At 46.0% G+C, this 11,573-nt stretch overlaps 2 protein-coding genes across 3 annotated transcripts in view; one reads left to right on the plus strand and one right to left on the minus strand.

Annotated features, from left to right (window-relative positions):
* On the plus strand, positions 1-10,031 carry tsr2 (TSR2 ribosome maturation factor). Of its 2 annotated transcripts, none has more exons than XM_086212937.1 (5): positions 1-156; positions 8,115-8,205; positions 8,793-8,884; positions 8,974-9,132; positions 9,204-10,030. In XM_086212937.1, exons 1-5 carry the CDS (start codon positions 79-81, stop codon positions 9,306-9,308), a joined length of 525 nt encoding a protein of 174 aa, XP_086069063.1. In that variant the 5' UTR covers positions 1-78; the 3' UTR covers positions 9,309-10,030. The 2 variants fall into 2 exon arrangements, with proteins under 2 accessions (XP_086069063.1, XP_086069064.1); XM_086212938.1 differs by lacking the exon at positions 1-156 and adding an exon at positions 247-585 and having other exon boundaries at positions 9,204-10,031.
* srpk3 (SRSF protein kinase 3) overlaps positions 9,558-11,573 on the minus strand; it is a 19,595-nt gene continuing 17,579 nt past the window's right edge. The window contains exon 17 of the mRNA XM_086212935.1: positions 9,558-11,573. This exon is cut by the window's right edge and continues 562 nt beyond it. The gene's annotated coding sequence lies outside the window, so the exon portion shown is untranslated.

Raw genomic sequence — 11,573 nt, forward strand, 5'->3', positions numbered from 1 at the left:
CCGTGATCAGCTGCTCCAGTCTGATCCTCCTCCTGCTGGTCCCTCATCTTTCGACTGCTTACGTCTGTCACATCCAACATGGCGGCCTCCGCGGCATCGCGTGAGCTTTTCAAGGAAGGAGTGAGAGCGGTGCTGCACACCTGGCCGGTTCTCCAGGTGGACAAACACACACACACACACACACACACACACACACACACACACACACACACACACAAGGAAAGCCGACAGCCTCACCGCTTACACGAGACAAGCTAACAGGCTAATACTAGCAGGCTTATCGCGTGCGTCTCTACCGACCAGCTTACCTGCTGACGTCACGCCGAGCAGATAAACTGCAGTAGAAATGTGATTGGCGACTGATCGATACCGGAGGGGACGGCTTGACGCGTCAAGATGGCACAAGCAGTTGGAAGAACGCGTCCGAAACGCCACACGCCGCCCTCCTGAGGGGCAGAAACAGTGCGCGTCAGTGTGTACTCACGAGTACGCGCTGTCCACACTTACTCTGGAGAAATGGCTTAGCATGCATTGATGGACACGAGTCAAGCAGAAAACTCCCACAATGCAATGCGACGGTGTTCGGTAGGTGTTGCGCTGGCGTCACTCCGAGAGTATGTGACGTTGTGTTGTCGTCACTTGACGGGGCACTGAAGTTACAAAAGCTACAGGTACAGAGATTCTGATGGATGATAGTGCTGAGTAGGCTATTCTGAATTACTACTACTGCTACTACAACTACTGATGCCACTACTGCTACTGATGCTACTACTGCTACTACAACTACTGATGCTACTGATGCTACTACAACTACTGATGCTACTAATGCTACTACTGCTACTACAACTACTGATGCTACTACTGCTAGTGATGCTACTACTGCTACTACAACTACTGATGCTACTACTGCTAGTGATGCTACTACTGCTACTACAACTACTGATGCTACTACTGCTAGTGATGCTACTACTGCTACTGATGCTACTACTGCTACTACAACTACTGATGCTACTACAACTACTGATGCCACTACTGCTACTGATGCTACTACTGCTACTACAACTACTGATGCTACTACAACTATTGATGCCACTATTGCTACTGATGCTACAACTGCTACTACAACTACTGATGCTACTACTGCTAGTGATGCTACTACTGCTACTGATGCTACTACAACTACTGATGCTACTACTGCTACTACAACTACTGATGCTACTACTACTACAACTACTGATGCTACTACTGCTACTACAACTACTGATGCTACTACTACTATGACTACTGCTACCACTGCTGCTGCTAGTACTACTACTACTGCTACCACTGCTGCTACTACTACTACTACTACTGCTACCACTGCTGCTAATACTACGACTGCTACCACTGCTGCTGCTACTACTACAACTACTGCTGCTACTATGACGACTGCTACCACTGCTGTTACTACTTCTACAACTACTGCTATTGCTACAACTGCTACTGCTGCTACTACAACTACTGATGCTATTACTACTACTACAACTACTACTACTGATGCTACTACTACAACTACAACTACTGATGCTACTACTACGACTACAACTACTGATGCTACTACTGCGACTAAAACTATTGATGCTACTACTGCTACTACAACTACTGATACTACTACTGCTACTACAACTACTGATGGTACTGGTACTACTACTACTACGACTACTGCTACCACTGCTGCTACTAGTACTACGACTACTGCTACCACTGCTGCTACTACTACTACTACTACTACTGCTAACACTGCTGCTACTACTACTACTACTACTACTACTACAACTACTGCTATTGCTACAACTACTACTGCTACCACTGCTGCTACTACGACTACTGCTACTACTGCTGTTACTACTTCTACAACTACTGCTATTGCTACAACTACTACTGCTGCTACTACAACTACTGATGCTACTACTACTACTACAAGTACTGATGCTACTACTACGACTACAACTACTGATGCTACTACTACGACTACAACTACTGCTGCTACTACTACTGATGCTGCTACTGCTACTACTGCTACCACTGCTGTTACTACTTCTACAACTACTGCGATTGCTACAACTGCTACTGCTGCTACTACAACTACTGATGCTATTACTACTACTACAACTACTACTACTGATGCTACTACTACAACTACAACTACTGATGCTACGACTACAACTACAACTACTGATGCTACGACTACGACTACAACTACTGATGCTACTACAACTACTGATGCTACTACTGCGACTACAACTACTGATACTACTACTGCTACTACAACTACTGATACTACTACTGCTACTACAACTACTGATGGTACTGGTACTACTACTACTACGACTACTGCTACCACTGCTGCTACTAGTACTACTACTACTGCTACCACTGCTGCTACTACTACTACTACTACTACTACTACAACTACTGCTATTGCTACTACTACTACTACAACTACTGCTATTGCTACAACTACTACTGCTACCACTGCTGCTACTACGACTACTGCTACCACTGCTGTTACTACTTCTACAACTACTGCTATTGCTACAACTACTACTGCTACGGCTGCTACTACAACTACTGATGCTACAACTACTACTACAACTACTGATGCTACTACTACGACTACAACTACTGCTGCTACTACTACGACTACAACTACTGCTGCTACTACTACTGATGCTGCTACTGCTACTACTACTACTACTGCTACCACTGCTGCAACTACTACTACTACAACTACTACTGCTGCTACTACAACTACTGATACTACTACTGCTACTACAACTACTGATACTACTACTGCTACTACAACTACTGATGGTACTGGTACTACTACTACTACGACTACTGCTACCACTGCTGCTACTAGTACTACTACAACTACTACTGCTGCTACTACAACTACTGATGCTATTACTACTACTACAACTACTACTACTGATGCTACGACTACGACTACAACTACTGATGCTACTACAACTACTGATGCTACTACTGCTACTACAACTACTGATGCTACTACTACTATGACTACTGCTACCACTGCTGCTGCTAGTACTACTACTACTGCTACCACTGCTGCTACTACTACTACTACTACTGCTACCACTGCTGCTAATACTACGACTGCTACCACTGCTGCTGCTACTACTACAACTACTGCTGCTACTATGACGACTGCTACCACTGCTGTTACTACTTCTACAACTACTGCTATTGCTACAACTGCTACTGCTGCTACTACAACTACTGATGCTATTACTACTACTACAACTACTACTACTGATGCTACTACTACAACTACAACTACTGATGCTACTACTACGACTACAACTACTGATGCTACTACTGCGACTAAAACTATTGATGCTACTACTGCTACTACAACTACTGATACTACTACTGCTACTACAACTACTGATGGTACTGGTACTACTACTACTACGACTACTGCTACCACTGCTGCTACTAGTACTACGACTACTGCTACCACTGCTGCTACTACTACTACTACTACTACTGCTAACACTGCTGCTACTACTACTACTACTACTACTACTACAACTACTGCTATTGCTACAACTACTACTGCTACCACTGCTGCTACTACGACTACTGCTACTACTGCTGTTACTACTTCTACAACTACTGCTATTGCTACAACTACTACTGCTGCTACTACAACTACTGATGCTACTACTACTACTACAAGTACTGATGCTACTACTACGACTACAACTACTGATGCTACTACTACGACTACAACTACTGCTGCTACTACTACTGATGCTGCTACTGCTACTACTGCTACCACTGCTGTTACTACTTCTACAACTACTGCGATTGCTACAACTGCTACTGCTGCTACTACAACTACTGATGCTATTACTACTACTACAACTACTACTACTGATGCTACTACTACAACTACAACTACTGATGCTACGACTACAACTACAACTACTGATGCTACGACTACGACTACAACTACTGATGCTACTACAACTACTGATGCTACTACTGCGACTACAACTACTGATACTACTACTGCTACTACAACTACTGATACTACTACTGCTACTACAACTACTGATGGTACTGGTACTACTACTACTACGACTACTGCTACCACTGCTGCTACTAGTACTACTACTACTGCTACCACTGCTGCTACTACTACTACTACTACTACTACTACAACTACTGCTATTGCTACTACTACTACTACAACTACTGCTATTGCTACAACTACTACTGCTACCACTGCTGCTACTACGACTACTGCTACCACTGCTGTTACTACTTCTACAACTACTGCTATTGCTACAACTACTACTGCTACGGCTGCTACTACAACTACTGATGCTACAACTACTACTACAACTACTGATGCTACTACTACGACTACAACTACTGCTGCTACTACTACGACTACAACTACTGCTGCTACTACTACTGATGCTGCTACTGCTACTACTACTACTACTGCTACCACTGCTGCAACTACTACTACTACAACTACTACTGCTGCTACTACAACTACTGATACTACTACTGCTACTACAACTACTGATACTACTACTGCTACTACAACTACTGATGGTACTGGTACTACTACTACTACGACTACTGCTACCACTGCTGCTACTAGTACTACTACAACTACTACTGCTGCTACTACAACTACTGATGCTATTACTACTACTACAACTACTACTACTGATGCTACGACTACGACTACAACTACTGATGCTACTACAACTACTGATGCTACTACTGCTACTACAACTACTGATGCTACTACTACTATGACTACTGCTACCACTGCTGCTGCTAGTACTACTACTACTGCTACCACTGCTGCTACTACTACTACTACTACTGCTACCACTGCTGCTAATACTACGACTGCTACCACTGCTGCTGCTACTACTACAACTACTGCTGCTACTATGACGACTGCTACCACTGCTGTTACTACTTCTACAACTACTGCTATTGCTACAACTGCTACTGCTGCTACTACAACTACTGATGCTATTACTACTACTACAACTACTACTACTGATGCTACTACTACAACTACAACTACTGATGCTACTACTACGACTACAACTACTGATGCTACTACTGCGACTAAAACTATTGATGCTACTACTGCTACTACAACTACTGATACTACTACTGCTACTACAACTACTGATGGTACTGGTACTACTACTACTACGACTACTGCTACCACTGCTGCTACTAGTACTACGACTACTGCTACCACTGCTGCTACTACTACTACTACTACTACTGCTAACACTGCTGCTACTACTACTACTACTACTACTACTACAACTACTGCTATTGCTACAACTACTACTGCTACCACTGCTGCTACTACGACTACTGCTACTACTGCTGTTACTACTTCTACAACTACTGCTATTGCTACAACTACTACTGCTGCTACTACAACTACTGATGCTACTACTACTACTACAAGTACTGATGCTACTACTACGACTACAACTACTGATGCTACTACTACGACTACAACTACAGCTGCTACTACTACTGATGCTGCTACTGCTACTACTGCTACCACTGCTGTTACTACTTCTACAACTACTGCGATTGCTACAACTGCTACTGCTGCTACTACAACTACTGATGCTATTACTACTACTACAACTACTACTACTGATGCTACTACTACAACTACAACTACTGATGCTACGACTACAACTACAACTACTGATGCTACGACTACGACTACAACTACTGATGCTACTACAACTACTGATGCTACTACTGCGACTACAACTACTGATACTACTACTGCTACTACAACTACTGATACTACTACTGCTACTACAACTACTGATGGTACTGGTACTACTACTACTACGACTACTGCTACCACTGCTGCTACTAGTACTACTACTACTGCTACCACTGCTGCTACTACTACTACTACTACTACTACTACAACTACTGCTATTGCTACTACTACTACTACAACTACTGCTATTGCTACAACTACTACTGCTACCACTGCTGCTACTACGACTACTGCTACCACTGCTGTTACTACTTCTACAACTACTGCTATTGCTACAACTACTACTGCTACGGCTGCTACTACAACTACTGATGCTACAACTACTACTACAACTACTGATGCTACTACTACGACTACAACTACTGATGCTACTACTACGACTACAACTACTGCTGCTACTACTACTGATGCTGCTACTGCTACTACTACTACTACTGCTACCACTGCTGCAACTACTACTACTACAACTACTACTGCTGCTACTACAACTACTGATACTACTACTGCTACTACAACTACTGATACTACTACTGCTACTACAACTACTGATGGTACTGGTACTACTACTACTACGACTACTGCTACCACTGCTGCTACTAGTACTACTACAACTACTACTGCTGCTACTACAACTACTGATGCTATTACTACTACTACAACTACTACTACTGATGCTACGACTACGACTACAACTACTGATGCTACTACAACTACTGATGCTACTACTGCGACTACAACTACTGATACTACTACTGCGACTACAACTACTGATACTACTACTGCTACTACAACTACTGATACTACTACTGCTACTACAACTACTGATGGTACTGGTACTACTACGACTACTGCTACCACTGCTGCTACTAGTACTACTACTACTGCTACCACTGCTGCTACTACTACTACTACTACTGCTACCACTGCTGCTACTACTACTACTACTACTACTACTACAACTACTGCTATTGCTACAACTACTACTGCTACCACTGCTGCTACTACGACTACTGCTACCACTGCTGTTACTACTTCTACAACTACTGCTATTGCTACAACTACTACTGCTACGGCTGCTACTACAACTACTGATGCTACAACTACTACTACAACTACTGATGCTACTACTACGACTACAACTACTGATGCTACTACTACGACTACAACTACTGCTGCTACTACTACTGATGCTGCTACTGCTACTACTACTACTACTGCTACCACTGCTGCAACTACTACTACTACAACTACTACTACCGCTGCTGCTATTACTACTACTACAACTACAGCTACTTCTACTACTACGGTGATAGGAGTGGTTGCCATGGTAACAACTCAGCAGCAGGAAGTGGTGTGTGTAGTCTGAGTAGTTTGTCTGAATTGATGCGTACTATCGGGATTTACTACAACCGCTGAACCTCAGTCGACTCTCGGAGCGTGTGGGGTTTGGTGTGGCATTTTGGACGCAGCGGTTGTGTCCTCGCCGTTCAGAGTCCGCCCTGCTTATGTCAGTATTGGAGCTGTATCATGTGACCGTGTCGTGGGTGGGACTGGAAGGATCTGGGTCCAGTGGTGGGTTTCCCTGATGATCTGCCACCACCCTTGCTGGCGCCCGCAGGTGTTATTCAGCCTAATTAATGTCTTGGTCATGGGGCGTCGTGTTGGCCCCGTGGTTAATGGTTCTGATAGGGTTCTGTTGGGCCTTCGTTGGTTCTCCGGGTCGCTGGCTCCCTCCAGCAGAACCGTAACGTGCAGGTGTGGCTACCTGGAGAGAAATTGTTTCACAGGTGTGAATAACTTGCCTGTTTTCAATGTGTCTGGGAGACTCTGCCTCTTGCTTGATGACAGGAAAGATAGGCTCCACCCCCCACGACCCTCAGCAGGAGGCGTGCTACGTTGCTTCGTGGTTCCTGTTAAACAAATGAGACACTGAGTTTTATATTTGACTCTTCGACGCACAGACAAACATCTCAGCATGAGTATCGATCACCTGTTCGATCGGAACGTTGCGTCCCAGCTCAGCAGTCGTAACCAGGCACTCCTCAAGGCCTTGGCCGCCCTCCAATGCTCCGCATGGCGTCGTCGCTCATCCTCGATTGGTCAGTTTGAAACATGACTACGAGGTGGATTCTGGGTAAAAGCCTTCTGCTACGTGTCTGAGGCGGCCTTGCAGGGGGGCGGGGCATCAATAGTGAATGGGTTAAGGTGGGACAAGTGCAGTATAAATGTCAGATTTTTTCCCCCCCAGATTGCGGTGGATAACGGGTTTGGTGGTGTGTACGGGCAGCAGAAAGCTGATTGGCTGGTGGACGTGGTACAACAGTATTTCCATGACAACGGTAGGTTACCGTAGTAACTCTTATTTAGTTAGGACTCTTAACTTTTGGATATTGTTAATCACTTCAATGCAACAGTGAAAGGAGTGTTTGTAGTCCAGGAGGCAGTGAGCATGTCAGGTATGAAGACCTTGTGTAGTTCAGCAGGAGTCCCGTGAGAACGCAGCCTCAGATTCCTCAGCACCTGCAGCTCCACCTGATCCCAGCCCGCTCCACCTGATCCCAGCCTGCTCCACCTGATCCCAGCCTGATCCCAGCCCGCTCCACCTGATCCCAGCCTGATCCCAGCCCGCTCCACCTGATCCCAGCCCGCTCCACCTGATCCCAGCCCGCTCCACCTGATCCCAGCCTGATCCCAGCCCGCTCCACCTGATCCCAGCCCGCTCCACCTGATCCCAGCCTGATCCCAGCCCACTCCACCTGATCTCAGCCTGATCCCAGCCCGCTCCACCTGATCTCAGCCTGATCCCAGCCCGATCCACCTGATCCCAGCCCGCTCCACCTGATCCCAGCCCGCTCACACTGCTGGTTCAGGACCCTCAAACGTCTGGAATGTTGATCTGAATTATATTCTTCTTCTTGGGGCTCAGCTGACCTGCAGCAGTATGAAGTGGAGGATTTCATTGCTAACCTGATGGATCAGGAGTTCGACACCGTGGTGGATGATGGGAGTTTACCTCAGGTAGGGACACTCACTCAGTCACCTGTGACCTGTGACCACACCATGCGCTCAGGGGGTTGGCTGTTTGACGAACCTGTGTATGTGTGCAGGTGTCCCTGCTTCTGATGCAGATGTTTTGTCAGTGGCAGCAGGGGGCGCTGCAGCAGCTCTCTCACTCCGTCCAATCACTGACACACAAGAACACCCCCAGGGCAAAGGTCACAGCCCCACCCACACAGTCGGACTCAGAGAGTGACAGTGAAGCACAGGTACACCTCAGCTGCCATAACGTGCCACCATGTTGGTGTTTATTTAACTGTGTGTGTGTGTGTGTACGCAGGTGATGGAGTGTGAAGCATCCAGTCCATCTGTCAGCAGGACAGATGCTCCGCCTCCTTCTCAGGAGGAAGAGGACGGATGGACGGTGGTTCGTAAGAAGAAGTGAGGAGGACGGACACGAGCACGAACTGTTAACTCAGACTCAAATGCTGACCTTTGACCTTCAGAAGACTGTGTGACTGCGTGCGTGTGTGGAAATGTTCCCATGTCCTGTGTGATGTCATCACTCCTGAGGTTTACATGTTTTTAAAATAACCGTTAAATAAAAAAATTGTGAGAGTTAATATACAAACTTGAGAAGACATGTAAACGACATGGAGAACAAGCGGAGGCAGTCTGTTCTCCTGGGTTCTTGGTTCTGGGTCCCGGGTTCTTGGTTCTGCTCCACAGCTTCAGTCTCAGAACCTCACTGACCAACTCAAACGCTGCAGGAAACCCCCTCCCGTGCTTAGTCTGAGAGAAGGCCACCATTGTTAGTTTGCTGCTAGCAGTTAGCGGTGTCATGACCCCATCGTGATGCAAGGAAAGGCACAAACAGGGCCTCCCCAGTTGGGTTCAGCTCATTTACTGGAAGCTGCCGCTTCAAGCTTGTTCGTGCTGTTGCGTCTCATTAAGGTGTGGCGAGGTTGTCGCGTACATAGAGGTGTGTAGTAGAAAAGCCACAGACCAGCAGGGGGTGACACGCAAATGCCGCTGGTTTGATTCCTGGCCGTTACGTGACGCCACGGAGGTCGAAGATCAGCAAACATCTCACACACTCACTGCTCTTTATTTCCACAGAAGAAACATTTCACACAGACAGACACGTAGAAAAAAAACTCTTTATGTCACTGGTGACGTCACTGGGACGGAGGGTGGGGTCAGGGGTCATTTCAAGGCACTAGTTATTACATAGAAACAGATGAGGAGGTCAGAGGTCACCGAGTTACACATTAAAATGTGTTCAAAGCCAGTGGGGAAGCTACAGTGTGCTGTTTAGGGCCTGCCGCCGCCGCCATCATCACCATCATCATCATCACCACCATCACCATCACCATCATCATCATCATCATCACCATCATCACCACCATCACCACCATCATCACCATCATCATCATCATCACCATCATCATCACCATCACCACCATCACCATCACCATCATCACCACCATCACGGAGGTCCAGGAGGCGTCAGACCAAACGTGAAACTTCTCCCACAAACTTTCATAATTTTCAGCTCCAGTGAAAAATTCTGGTGTCGCAGCATCAAACTAAAAAATGTCATTCAGAAAAGTGGCGTTCAACAGTGGTGACATCACGATTCACTACATGCATCCTGTCTCCAAAATAAAAGCACCATTCTTGTTCATGTCCTTTATTTTGGAGACCACAGATAGTGTATGTTATTGTGACTAGCTTGACAAAAAAAAAATAGGAAGGCACGCATCTCACCATGGCGACCACTGACATCACTGCATGTGCAATAAAAGAGGCAGAAACCAAAGATGGATGAAGGAGGCAGGAAGTGACAACGAGACACGGTGCTGAGCCGGGGACACGGCGGTTCCATCCCCGTGACGTTCCCAGAAGAAGTACAAAATAACGTGATGAAGAGTCAGTTCAGCGGTTAAAAAGTATTACAGCTAAAACTGGAGGCTTGACGCCATGTTGATGACATCACTGCAAGGTGACATGACTCGCTGAACCCAAAACAAACTTGTGTCACACGTAACGAGTCGTCGGACAAATTTCACGTTTGGTCTGAACGTGTTGTTCTGACTCTTGGATCAATCGTCAGGTTTCATAACAGGAAGTGAACATTAAAAGAGGAAACAGTAGCAGCTGCAGGAACCTTCGCCAACCTCTGACGCTCCGCCCCTCCATCAGGTGCGTTAATGTGACCTCATCAGCTGACATCAGAAAAACACAAAGGTCAGAATTCAGGAAAGAACATAAAGTTCGAGAAGAAAAACAAAACAGTGACAGAAAATAAAACAAGTTGAAGGAGGCGGAGCCAAATCCTGCGAGAGGGAAATGCTCAACTTGGCGGAGGTCAGAGGTTAACGGTGGCGGTTTATTGCAGTGTGAAGTCACGTCAGCAGGCCGTCACCACCTTCATCATCATTCCATTCAGTCGCACAACACAAACACTCGGTTCAACAAATGTTCTTATTAACGGACCCGATCAGTCAGCTGATCCATCGATCAATCAGTTAATACACCGAGGAGTCAGATCGTCGAGGTCGTAGTTCCCACGTCACATGAAATCACCACGACGCACTGGCAGACGTAGTGTGCGTGTGTGTGTGTGTGTGTGTAAAGGGTGCTCCGACCACAGGCATCTCTAACCATCATCATCATCATCATCATCTCATTGTCCTCGTCATCATCA

The sequence above is a fragment of the Aulostomus chinensis genome, chromosome 9, assembly GCF_037954235.1.
Source record: "Aulostomus chinensis isolate RoL2024-O1b breed Wild chromosome 9, RoL_Achi_v1.0, whole genome shotgun sequence".
NCBI lineage: Eukaryota > Metazoa > Chordata > Actinopteri > Syngnathiformes > Aulostomidae > Aulostomus > Aulostomus chinensis.